The 13,998-nt window shown below is 39.3% G+C and overlaps 1 protein-coding gene across 1 annotated transcript; it reads right to left on the bottom strand.

Moving 5' to 3' along the window:
• Positions 1–243: 243 nt before the first annotated feature.
• Positions 244–13,764, bottom strand: LOC117307059 (nischarin-like; the record flags this gene model as incomplete). The annotated part of the gene is given in 10 exon segments (XM_033791705.1): positions 244–373; positions 1,055–1,312; positions 2,759–3,013; positions 3,648–3,794; positions 4,188–4,283; positions 5,039–5,134; positions 6,052–6,119; positions 6,926–7,070; positions 7,995–8,258; positions 13,553–13,764. Coding segments are annotated over 10 exon segments (1,558 nt in total), but the record flags the coding sequence as incomplete, so codon positions are not given.
• Between the last annotated feature and the right edge of the window lie 234 nt (positions 13,765–13,998).

Here is a 13,998-nt window from a genome sequence, read left to right as displayed (position 1 = left end):
CGAGGCATTCATGTTTACATTTCTAAAGGTATGTTGTGATTATTTTCAACCACTTTTTGTAGCTTTGTTTTCCTGTTAGACGACAGTAAAGTTGAGAAAACTTGTGCGCACAACTTTCCACATAAAGAAACCTTCACTTCATACGCAAACAATGTTTTCAAATTTTTGTTAATCTCTCTTATATTTCCAACCTGAAAGCTTGAATTTGGTGAGTCAAACAATTATTATTATTATTATCCATACCTGATGCTTCATCACCAGGTACTGTGAGACTGTACTGACTATTCATTGAGCATACTGACTTGGTAGACAATGAGGATTTCCTTTGAGTAGGATCAGCAATATCAGCTTGATTCACGGCCAAGTTGTGTCTCTGCAAAATCAGACAAACAAGTTAATAACACTTTATTTTATGCATGGGATTTTGTGTTTATTGCTTTACTTGATTACTAAATTCAAAATGGCTTGCATGTGTCAGTATTTTAGGTGGACAATTTTTCAGGAAAAACAGAAATGGTATCAGTTTTAATAAACTTAAAAACATAAAGAAACTACAAAATTATTCAAAGCATAATATAGGAGGCAAGTCTGAGATTCAAGAATGGATCCACAGGCTAAGGTTTAAAAAAACACTCTTTCGTGAAAGGGAAAATAAATCCTGGTGCGCATTATGAGAATGTTTGTTGTCTTAATATCGTTTAGTCACAATATCAGTTTTGACAATGACATTCTCAAAATATGAGTGTTCCAAAAAATATTCCTCTGCGATTGGAAAGATTGTAAATCCCAGAGCTAAGAAGTTATAGACAAGATGTCAAAATATGCTTCCTCGACGGGAAGATCACCTAAACAAACAAACAAACAAACAAACAAACAAACAAACAAACAAACAAACAAACAAACAAACAAACAAACAAACAAACAAACAAACAAACAAACAAACAAACAAACAAACAAACAAACAAACAAACAAACAAACAAACAAACAAACAAACAAACAAACAAACAAACAAACAAACAAACTATTGCATCAAGGGGCTGTAAAAGAACAAACCTTTCTCATTGGAGAGTCCTTCCTCATGCCGAGCTTCTTTGTCTTGCCATCCTTGGCTTTCTGTATGGCCTTGAGTATTGCCACTTTATCGATCTCCTTCTGAGATGTCTTAATTCCATCCAGAGTCATCTCAACGTACTGGTCCTGGAACAGGTCCAGTACCTTAGTACGGTAGTCCATGATGCTGGTGATGGGGTTGTCTTTGAGGTTAAGGGACTCGATACAAGGGAGATTACTGATGTAATTCACCTCCAGGACCTGAACAGTGCAAATGATAAATGGTGTTTGAAGCTTTCCATGGCGTTGCAAATAAGAAGTAACTATGAGTGCATTTTGGCGACCCCAACCCAAAACTGTTTCTGACGTCATAACCAAAACGGTAACCGAGCTCACAACTCGGTTATCGTTCAGTCTGAATAGCAGAACCAACGACCAACAACCGAAACAGTTTTTGGTTGGGGTCGCCCAAACGCACTCTATAAATAGTAAAGTTGCGGGTACAACCATGTGTCAAACATCTTTTGGGAGAAGTGTTGGCTCTGAGAAGAGCCAGTGCAAACAATGTCATAATTATTTATAAACATGATTATTATTATAATTTCTGTTAGGGAATCCAAGGATGCCCCATAAGTGAACTCAATCACTGTAGCTTGCAAGCCTGAGGAAACCTGTCACGGGTGCTTGACTAAGGGTGAGGTAACCCGACAAAAACCCTCTTCTGATAACCTGCCCTGATAGCATGTCAGTACACAGTAAAAAACCTTCATGAATGGAACTGAGAACGTAGAATTAGCTGCGGCCAACCGTTCCAAAAGGACCTATGGTATAAATGCAAACAAAAAGTTAATGGCATGACGCATCAACTCTGACAGAGTCTTGCTTGACGGCTAAATGTATAAAGCCTCTGCTAGGGTCGAAATATCAGGCCATTAACTTTTCTTTGCAACTATAGAACTGAGTACATGAGGAGGGCTAAATCCAACACCACGTAGGCAAGGCAAACCCCACTAAACAAAGTTAAAAGTTCAGTAGCTCTGTGTAAAGGGAGACTTTGGAAAGATAGGTGGCAGTTACCAGGTAAATTTCCACTGTCTATAGGCCTTTTCACACTATCGACTTTCGATCCGTGTCGTAGCAGGGATCGAAGCAGGACACAGCAGCACCTTTTGTACACGTTTTTTCTTTACGCGCTGGACAATAAAGAATATATGCAGTAGTGCATAGATATAGAATATTTTAATTCTATATCTATGCTGTAGTGTGCGCGGATTGTGCGCGGATGACACCACGCACACTCAACACGGATCGAAAATTAACCCGGAGGTGTTCACACTACGGCTTTTGGTCTGTGTTGGAATCTTGGACACGGATAGAGATTTATCAACCCACCTCCCAGGCAGGGTTGGTTTCGACACGGATAAAGTGCCATATCCAGATCGACACCGAGTTGAAAAGTTGTAGTGTGAAAAGGTCAGTGCACATTTTCCGACTCGTATCCATGTCCAACACAGAGATTTTTTGTAGTGTGAAAAGGCCTTATGCAGTATGGGCACATTCCTGAGAACAATGAATTTCCCTGGTAAGTCTGCTGCCACCAAGTGTCCCAAAAAGTCCCTCAATGAGCACTGTTTTTTTATCAAATCAAAACCGAAGTATTGCAAAACAAAATATGACCTTTAACCCAAAGGGTCAGGTCCAACTTACGTGTTCAATGCAGTTCTTGCTGACATCCAATTGGACCAGAGAGTAGAGTTTACCCAGTCCCTTCAGACTCGTGAGCTCATTCCCAGCAAGACTAAGTGATGTGATGTTACCCAGTCTGGCGTGAACTCCTTCCAGAGAGCTGATGTTGTTATGTGACAAGTCTAAGTGCGTCATGTAGGACAGATATTGCAGGTTGTTGATTTCAGTGATGTTGTTGTGGCTCAGGTCAAGACGGGTCAAACTCGGTAGCAATTTCTGTGGTAAAATAATGAAATATTGTTTTAAAAGTCTTAGGCAAAATTAGTGCAATGGAGACAGTAAAAAACAACACTGACAAAGGAGCAAATAAGACCAAGGAAATCTTTGTCTGGTAAAGCAGATGATAGATAGATAGATAGATAAAATGGTTTATTAAAAAACTGTCCTCGCAGCACAAAGGCTGACTTACAACAATTTTACATAAATTTAAAATTTGAAATTAAATAGAAGGCAATTGGTAATAAAAAAATAATAAACTATGTGAAATAGTTCAGCCACTCCCCTAAATTGCATTAACGTTCCTAAATTAACATTCCCGTTCCCCTAAATTGCGTTCCACATTTCCCGGTCCCCTAAATTGCATTGACGTTCTCCCAGATGCATTAACGTTCTACAATAAAGTAAACTACAACGGTGTTGAATAGTGGTTCTCAAACGTGGCTTATACCTTCCGATCTGTGTAGCATGTCATGGCTGAAATGTCTACCACAAGGGAAAAAAGTAGGACAATTTTATCCAGTACAAACGCCGACATCTGTGTACACATGGTGTGGGCCGTCATAAATCAGGTCAAACAAATCAGAAAACAAACTCAAGTTGGAAGAATATCTTATCTGTCAAATCTACTTACAATGCTATCATCAATTTCATTCAAGTTGTTGTAACGGAAGTCAGCTCTGCTGATGAATTTCCATGTGGGGACATGAGATGGGGGACCATTGCTTGGCCCAGCTGCCTCTAGGTTTGTCCAGTGATCTCCCTCTGGCAAAATAATTTCCTGAAACATTTACGAGAAAACAAAACTTAGTCACTTGAGACAAGAAATTTGAAGAAAAAAAAAAAATTAAAAGGCGTCTAGACAATGCAGGTATTGAGATGCTCCCGTGCAGAAGTGAACCTCCACACATGGTTTTCAATAGAATTCCATATTCAAATTTGTCTTGAAACAAAAGACTTGTTTCCTTGAGCAAGGCACTTTATCATAATTGCTTCTCTCAATCCGAGGAGTACAAATGGGTACCGTCCAGAGCTGGTGAGTAACCTGCGATGGACTGACATCCTGTCAAGAGGGAATAGAAGTATTCTCAGTTGTGTAATACCAATGCACCGGCCTGATGAGCCAGATTGGCTCGGGACTGACTTTACTTTCACAATACCTCATCACCCCTACCTTGATTGATTTGACAGTGTGATGTACAGCCAAGTATCGCAACGTCTTCTTCAGCTCACTGAGTCCCTCAATTAAACTCACTGTACATACATCAACCTGGGAGCGGGAAAATATGATTAGGTCATACAGGAATGTAGGAAACAATGAAATACATAAAGGAAGTCATTATTCATTCTACAGTTCACATGAAGTGTCTTGCCTGCCAGGAAATGCCTTGGAATACCCTTGTCAGTTTATAGGCCTTGACACACAGGGACATTTTAACAGGCAACTTGGAGGCCACCAACTGCATTGCGAGCACAAGGAACACTTCAGCCGCACGATAGACATTCGTCAAGCTGTAACTCACTATCCCCAAGAAAATAATGAGAAAACTGAAATGAGAATGAACTTTCTTCCTGGAGATTGCCTGGTACTGGCTTCCTAGTATGACACGGCATGTAGAATGGGTAAATGGTCTTTCCTAATAGAGCAACAAATGAAAGTTACATCAATGAGCTGCTCTACCGACATCAACCTCCTAGATCGCTCTGCTCCTCTTCCCAAAACTTCTTGACTACCACCATACCACACCACACCACACCACAACTAAATCCTATGGCTCCAAGGCTTTTTCACACACTCCACCCAAGTTGAGGATTGCCCTAACATCTTCACTTGGAACAGCTGCTACCCTGGAAAATTTCAAATCCAACCTCAAACCCCACCAATTTCAACTTGCATTCTCTCGTTCTTTGTAATTTTCAGTTTTTGTAAAGCATAATATTTCTCAGAGTAACGCCTTGTGCTGTATGATATTTACTTTGATACTATTATTATGTAAGAGCTCAATTGGTTGATGTGACACTTACCTGTAGGTATTCTAAGTTGTTGAACCTTGAGAGGTCAAAGGGCAACTGATCCACTGTCCTTGAGCTACTACCAAGCTTGTTCCGAGAACCAACAATCTGTAAGATGGAAGAATCGGGTTTGGATAGTATGCATACTATAATTACTACAGTGCTTTCAACACATTGGTGTAAAGGGCCTTGTTAAACGAGGCAATTTTTACACAAATTTGCTAAGCACAGAAAAGTATACCTTAACATAGACAGGTTACCAGCCAGATTTACATTGAGCTTACATTGTTGTGACAGGTGGCCCACTTAATTTTTGCTAAGCAAAGAAATTCGTCAAGCGGTATTTTCTGCTGAACAGCTTCATGAAATTGGGCCCTGGTAACTTTGAAGCAACCAATCGCGGATTTCTAAATTTCGGCCCTTAGCATCATTGTTTTAGGCCTATAGGGAGCCGTAAGTGCAGACTTCTGTGGTAAGCAGTAATTGAGCCCGACTCAGCAGAAATCTCAGCACATCTAGAACAAAAGGTAGTAGAGATCCATCCACACAAAAAGTATCTCAATCATATTTTATTTTGGTTTTTACCCATACACCGATGTGTGTTAGCACTGTATAGACAGTACTGTATAGACAGTATTTTCCCGAGTCCTGTGAAAAAATATCACAGCATGTTACTCGGGTGGAATTCGAACCCACGACCCTTGCAATTCTAGACCGGTGTCTAACCAACTAGACTACCGAGGTTGCCCGATAGCTAGAGGCAGTTCGAGTCCTATGTTTTGGCAGCGGGTACCGCAACCATATAAGAGATGTTAAATTTGCATCGGGGATAAAGACTATTTAATTTTGGTTTTTATCAATCATATTTTGGCTGTCATCATGACTCTGATTTGTCTGTGCTTTAGTAATATTGTGTTCTGAGTAGGTATGTCTAGTTTTTCTCCTCTTCTCATAATAAGCAGAGTCATAGTGGGTAGGTTGAAATGATTCTTTCAACCCATTCTTTATAATCAATAATTTCTTACCCTCATAAGTTTGAGTCTGGTAATAAAGTCCATAATGTGTCCAATATCACTGCGTACATCATTAGCTGCTGAAAACAATTAAACAATATCAGCTGATCAAATTTCATAAACAATATGTATAGTTCATTTCATCGGTTACATTTTGAACTCCTCAGAATATTTAGACAGTTGCTTTGTCACATGATTAGGGGCAAGCTTTTGCGTTGTTACGTAAGAGACGGTGAACCCCCATACATAATTCTGATGGAATGTGTACATGTATGACACAATGGTACTAGGGTCTGCTCTTCTGGAGGTTGCTATACAAAAGCTTGCCCTGAACCATTTGACATAGCAACTGTCTCTATAGTCTGAGGAATTCAAATGTAAGCGGTACATATGTGACTATGCAAGTTATTGTACAAGACATCAGGCCCCAATAATTCCTGGAGGCGATGAAAGCAATTGCCTCCATGCCCCTTGGTAATTGCCTTTATGCCCCTTGAAATGCTACTGTAGACATTTACAATTTCCTCATTGGGTGCCCTTTACCAAGGAGAAAATATCTTGGTGCCCTTGCCCTTTCAAAAACGAAGCACACAGGCCTGCATAATGACAGGGAAATCCAGCAGTAGCTGTGGCTGTATGGACACAGCCCTCACAATAGACTTGTGAACAAGTCGTTAATGGTCTGCCGCGATGAGTCGAGTTGTGGCAGTGCTCTTGCGAAATCACTGCTCTCGTGAGTCGTGAGAGCAGAAGTCTCGCGGGGCCAGCAGTCTCGCGACAAATACCGGGGGAATCGCGGGGAGATTTGGAATAGAGTCGGAACGCTATCACAGCGACAGACATTTAACGACATATCCACAAGTCTACCCTAACACCCAAGGCTTACCACATGTTGGTAGTGCTAGCTTCATCCTCTCAGTGATAGCGTACAGCTGCATTGGTGTCATCTCACAAACATCATCAGAGGCTACGATGGCATCTGCTTTCTCAAAAAGCTCAGTAGCCAAGGCTTGTGATACTCCATAAATATCCTATCAATCCATCAAATAAGTATTTATTACGAGTGGTCAATGGGAATTTTTGTTGGAACTATTCAAGGGGGTTTCAAAGGCAAAGACTAAAACAAAGAACTGCATGCATTGCCTATAGACCTCTTCGCAAATACCCATTGTGCAGCAAGCGCTAAGCGCTAACTGTTGAATGAGGTGCATGCTGGTCTAGCTAGGGATCAAACTTGAGGGCTAAGTAGACCAGCATGCACCTCATTCATTAACGTCTGTGTACACAGTACATGTATACCACTAAACCAGTTAACACCAGAAGAGGCAGGTTTACGCACAGCCTTTTTGGACACACAAATGCCTGGACATTCCATTGTGTAGCAAGCACAGGCACGTACTTACTCTGCTACCGCTTTTTTGCCCTTGAAAAAGAGGGACAAAGTATACTGGAATTCAGACTTGAAATCTCCATTTTTCCCTTGTTTATTGTGTAATCCCTGATTCAAGTCATTTTGTTATATACAGACAAGGATTACAAGAGATCTTAAGGCTTCCACCACTGTTTATCGTTCAATTTGGAATAAAGAAGGTATTCTGAGTTCATCATACCATGTTTGAAAAGCGGCCATGGTTTCCAGCCAAGGGTTGGGCCAACTCATGGTGAACACATTCAACATTTTCTCAAAAGAGGACAACAAATCCCTGTGCATTTTATTTATAAATTTTTTTGTTTTTTCTTTCTTTAGTCATGGTTTGATTGTGAGAATGGCATGCTCAAAAAAGGATAAAGGATAAATAAAATTAATTTGCAGGTAATCACAGGACATATTTGGAAATCTTAGAGCCAAGTGGTTAGTACCAAGTACGGCTTTTGATTAAAAATGAAATACTACAAATTCATATTTTAACGGACAGCTTTTGGTTTTCAACAATCACCTTTTTAAACTAACTTACATAAATATCAAATTCCAAGAAGTGCAGCAACGGAGTGACCAAGTAGTTACTCTCATCCAGCAGAGTTTGTAGGTACACCTCCAACTCATGACGACGTTTCTCCACAAAGCTCTTGGCCTGGTTCCTCAGATACTTCTTGGGAGGCAGCTGTGCCTTCTCTACCTTCTTAAGAGCCACCAGTTTTTCATGAAGGTCGTGGAACTCGCTGTAGCGTCGCTGTATGGTCCACTTGCAGTCGCCTACAGTGATCTCAATGACATAGGCCTGAGGAACCATAATCAGAAATATTAGTTTCCTGGCGATAACTGTAGCAGGCTAGGTGGTGTTGGAATATCGAGAAGACCAATGGTTTCTACAAGAACCATAATGGACAGTTCCAATATTTACCCAAAACCACAAAGTTCAGGGATTTTAAAATTGCAAAAAATAGTTAACAGCCTGACGTTTCGACCCTAGCAGAGTCTTTATCCAAAGGTAAATGACAACAAAACAATCAAGAACAGATTTTTAAGTTCATACAAGTACTAATCCTCCAGATAAATAATTCCATCCAGGACTTTTAAAATGTTTCTCATTTACATAAAGTGGACTTGTACAAGTTTCTTGAGTTTGTGACCCACTCAATGTACTTTGTTTTCACAGAATGTACATTATATGCATTCTGAGCCTGTCTACCCATTGCCACCAAGAATATAAGTAAAACGGATCCATGTGTGTTTGACCATGGAGGTAGGTTTGACAGAGTGAGGACGTAGTAGTGGATTAACTTTTGTGTACAAAACCAACAGTGGACATCGCTAAAAGTCCACTGATTGGAAGAACAAAGAGAAGTCCTTGATTCATCAACTCAACAAACATCAGTGTACTTGTAGTGACATTCAAACCAAAGACATCAAACAAAAGGGAAACAAGTATTTTGGGAAGCTTTGCATGGTGAACATAATAGGAAGAAACTTTAAATAGTAAACTTGGAAAAAATTCCATGATTGCATACTACAACAGAGAATAACAGGTACCATTTGTCTGAACAATTGGAGTGAAACATCGGAAGGTCCTCCATTAGAGACAGTTACAGTTACACAAGGGTGTGTGTGGTGGTGGTTTATGTACCCACAAACTGATCACCTCATTATCTGGTTGGTTTAATGTTTGTCTATGTAGAGTGTGTACTCAATGCTCAAAAGTTCAAGGTTTCATGTTCTGTCCACAGATTATTAAGAAGAGAGACAAAAACACAATAACAAACAATACATGGAAAGTAGTCAAACATACTTTGTCACTGCATGGAGGTCCATGGTCACTGTATGCATTGCCCAAGTAGGGCCATGGACATTTTCTTTCTCCATGGTAGGAGTATCAAATTGCAAAAGTCAAAATAAATAAACTGTACTCGTGCCCAAAAACCCTGACATCAAATGCAGCGTAATGTTTTCTTCAAACATCCACCTCAAATCACAGGATAAAATTGGTAAATATTGTTGATTTGTTGTAAATGTTTTGCTTTTCAAATATTAACACAATGTCAACCTATAATAATACCTTTATCCATAGGCACAGAAAAGAAAGTTCTCAGGGCAAAACCAGAGACTTTAGGCTACTCATACAATCAGGTTTTTGCTTCATAAATACCTCAGACAGTTTTGCTATTCCTATTGGTGGAGAGGGCGTCTTGTGGGTGTGTATAAACCTTTGTTAATGACCAGTAAAAAGTACATGGGCGTGACACTCAAGCTTGCACCTGTTCTTATAAGACAGTTTCTTCATTCCTATTGGTCGAGAGCAACGGCTGAAACAGTTGTGCCACATCACGCGATACGCGCGACGCGCACATCATTCCCTTTTAAGGAGTTGTTTACCCGAGGGCAACGGAGGGCTTTACCATTTCATAGCTGGAGGGGTGTTGTGTTGAAAGAAATCATTGAACAATTATAATTTTTGCATTTATTTTACTTTTTGACTAAAAAGTGTTGATGTTTTTGACCGAGGCCTGGTTCTTGATAATTTACCTCGTCTCGGTAAATTATCAAGAACCAGGCCGCGTTTGGGATTAAACCACTAGTTCAAAACCTTTTTACCACACATTGATTCCCTTAATTATTGCAGTGGCCCCATATATGTTTTTGTTTTGTAAACAAATTATATTAAACTCATAAATAAACACAGAAAAAATGCTGATTCATTTAATCATACTATGTAAGTAGCCAACTTTACCATATAATCAAAACTGGTAAGGATCACATGCGGTATTTCCAACAAAACAACTCTGTTTGTAATCCACATCCTAAAACCAGTTTGTTGCTCCCTCAAAAAATGAACAATCACACAAAATTCAGATGAAGCAGATGACAAATCCTAAGCTATTTGCCAGGCAAGGAAGATGGTGAAGTTTAGGAGGAAATGTATTATATCCAGAGATTGTCATGGTGGATTGAGTGAACCGGAGGATTTCATTCAAAAGTTTGTCCGTTCTGTGTAGGAAGGTGATGTCTGTTCAATGAAGGAAGATTTTCATCCATAAGAGGCAAATGATCCAGTGTTGATGACGCCGTAGTGAATTTTCATTCTCTGTGTTCCCGCTGACAGTTCATAGACACGTGAATCCCTGATGAAGTGGATTTTCAAATTCTATTCCAATAAATCATCACACTTGAACGATTTCCTATTCCGGAACTAGCTGGAATGAATGTTGTACTAGCTTGAAAAACATTCATTTTACAGTACATTTAAACATGACCAGGTGCCTTTACGTCTGAATGCACTAAATGTAAACTATACTTGCCATTATAAATGCTACTAATGCAAGCTTTACGGTTAATATTTAACCACAAAATAGTATTTTTGATTGTTTGTTTAATTTATTCCATTTCCAATCATATGAGTTTCAAGCACTTGAAGTTTGATCCGTTGATTTAGAATCACTCCCTGGTTAGATAGGATCTTAAAAGTAAATAATAGATTGAGCTTTGAAGTCCCATCATTGAGTTTAAAAGCGGAACTTTTTTAAAAGCAATTAATGTGCAGTAAATAAGCTAGGGTTAATGTCCAATATTCATTCGATGGTTTAAATTAAATAGTCCTTGCTTACATTTTCTTATCCCCGCTGCAAATTTAACATCTCTTATAAATCGTTGCGGTACCCGCTGCCAAAACATAGGATTCGAACTGCCTCTAGCTACCAGGCAACCTCGGTAGTCTAGTTGGCAAGACACTGAGATTCGAATCCCACCCGAGTAACATGCCTGTGATATTTTTTCACAGGACCAGGGAAAGTACTGAGTATACAGTGCTAACACACATCGGTGTATGGGTAAAAACCAAAAATTAATATCATTTTCTCAACAAGTTGAACAAACATTTGAAACTATTTAACTGTACATGATGTGTATGGTGGCACAACATAGTACTGGAAACATAAAACCACTTCCAATGGATGTATGTACATATGTGACCCGCTACGTGAAAATGAGTCAGATGTCGCCCAATGCATTATTAAGTTATGGACAGTTTAATGTGGAAAAAAAAAACCCAAAAAACAAACATTTTTTTCTTCTTCTTTATTTGCATGGTTAACCTTGAGAACACTTACCTTTAGACAATATAAAACTATGAATACAACAATTTTGTGATCATACTTTTGTGATCATATATTCGCGCGAAATGGTAGTTTAAAACATCACTTTACTTTTAACTCGTTTTTCAGAAAAAATGATGTATTGGCTTAATTCAAACGGGAGTACCTCAGCAACGCGACACACCCCAAAGCTTAGACACTACTGCTGCTGGTGTGTTCCTTCCAGCCATGCATACAACTCAATTCTTGAAATTGTCAACATCTTACTCATTTTCACGTAGCAGGTCACATATGTACCCACGTCAATTTTGTTCTTGAATGGTCATTGATGGTTGTTATTTTAACTTTGGAGAGCCCTGAATATTTTGGGTTTTTTTTAGTCGGCCAGAGGTGTATATCCAAATTGTGTAGTAGGCAGGCATGACATTACTGTTCTTTAAAGTATGTTTTGTTTCAGCCGTAAAAAGAGGGACAGAAGGTACTGGAAAGTATGCTTACAATGCCCCCCTTTTCTGTGGGATTTTTTTTGTAAGCCTTGATTCCAGGCCTTTGTCCCTTTGTTGTACACATTTTATGGCATCCAAGAATGGCCAGGCTGCCACCATTATTTAGTCAGAGTTAAGACACAGCCTTCTAAGATTCCACCATCATGACAGATTATCGGTCATGGCTCACAGGCTAAGAATGGGAAATTGACTCATTTTTATAAGAACTTTTGTTGTATTTCCTTTTTTCGAGATAGCGTTTTATGTGTAGTACTGTTAGTGTTATGATCTTTTTCAAAGGGAAAAAAAATACTAGAAAAGCTCAAAAACTTCTGGAAAACAACACCAATACGACACTTTTTTGGAAGCTAATGTGAATTAGCTGAATGCACTCACCATGTGATATCATATTCCCTGTACAGCAATGTAGTTTTTATATCAAATGGTCAGATAATACAAAAAGGTAAGATTGTGCATTGTTGTGTGCCTGGGAAAAGGGCTAAAGTGGCTAATGGCTAAACGACCTATATCCGGGAAAACAAAGTACAACTATTTGCCCAGCAGAAGGTAACGAGCAATAGAAAAAACGGATAACTTTCCGTATGGCGCCACCACTTTTTCACTCATTTTTACAAAAAGGGATATCTCATTGAGGTAAATCAGATACTATATTATTTCATATCGAATGAATAAGTGGTGGCGCCATACGGAAGCTTTTCCGAAAAAAACTATTTAAAAACAAAGTAAAGCATGACTGCTGTTTATTTAATGCTAGAATTACTTTTGATACATGTTTTCCACTCCCACTTTCCTGTCATAAGTATAATGGCAGAAAACAGTAAAATTGTCACACTCAAGTTTTCTTTAAAACGCCATTCTTTTTTCTGGTAATATATGACACATCATAATACATGTAGTTCTACAATTAAATGAAGAGAAAGAATGATATTAACTAATTTATTTATTAAAATGGTTTTATTAAAACAAACAAAACACACTGCACGATCAGTCAGAGTTCCCCTCCCCCCCCCCCTCGTTGTTTTCTTGTATTTTCCGGTATATGGGCCTAGCTAGTTGTATTTTACTATTGGGAAGTTGCTTCCTGCTGACTGAGTATCTATTTTATTTTATTTAAAATACATTTTTTAAAGTACTGTTTACTAACAGTCTCAAAAGTGAATGAAAACATGTCAAAGAAAGAAGATCATTTTAAAACTTTTAATGCGTGGGCGTGGAAGGAAGTGTCAGCTGACAATGATGAGCTTTCAATTGTTTTATTTATTAATAATACGGATATGGATGTGACCCCGCGGTCATACTGCTTGGTGTTGAAGATGGAAATTCTCCTCCCCATGAAAACCATGTGCAGCCATGGCCTGGGTGGACCATGAAGCAGAAGACCAAATGAACTGGTCATGGTCCAAAATACTGTCTGAGTCGATGAAATATGAGGGGAGGGAGAGCGGTCCAAAATACAACGTCCCAACGAGCTCAGAGCTTACCGTGTGATTTTCGACAGCCCTTGCCGCAACAACTCGAACCTCCCGTTTAAGCGAGCCTTCACTCATGGTGCCTTCAGAACTGTTGGCGCACTGTGCCATGGTTTTTATTCAATCCTGCCAGTGCCAGAAATTAGAGCCAGAACCGAGAACTAGTTCAGGATGTCGTTACTTGTGTTTACTTCCGTCCGCAGCAAACAAGTTATGGAAGTTATGCTGAGCGACCAGGCTGAAGTGAGCACTAAATTTGGGCCCAACACCAAATTTGGTGATGGCAAAACAAATTTGGTGCTAGCACCAAATTTCGATGTAACTGTCAACGACCGTCATTACCCGTCGAAGACAGTGCGGAAGGATTGTACACGCGTAAGGTATGGGCAAATACAAAGCCAGGAGTTCCATCTTAATTGGAAAATATTATTAATTTTTATTTCATAAATCTGTTCCTC

Source organism: Asterias rubens, chromosome 2 (genome assembly GCF_902459465.1).
Source record: "Asterias rubens chromosome 2, eAstRub1.3, whole genome shotgun sequence".
Lineage (NCBI taxonomy): Eukaryota > Metazoa > Echinodermata > Asteroidea > Forcipulatida > Asteriidae > Asterias > Asterias rubens.
This window is presented reverse-complemented; position numbering and strand designations above follow the sequence as displayed.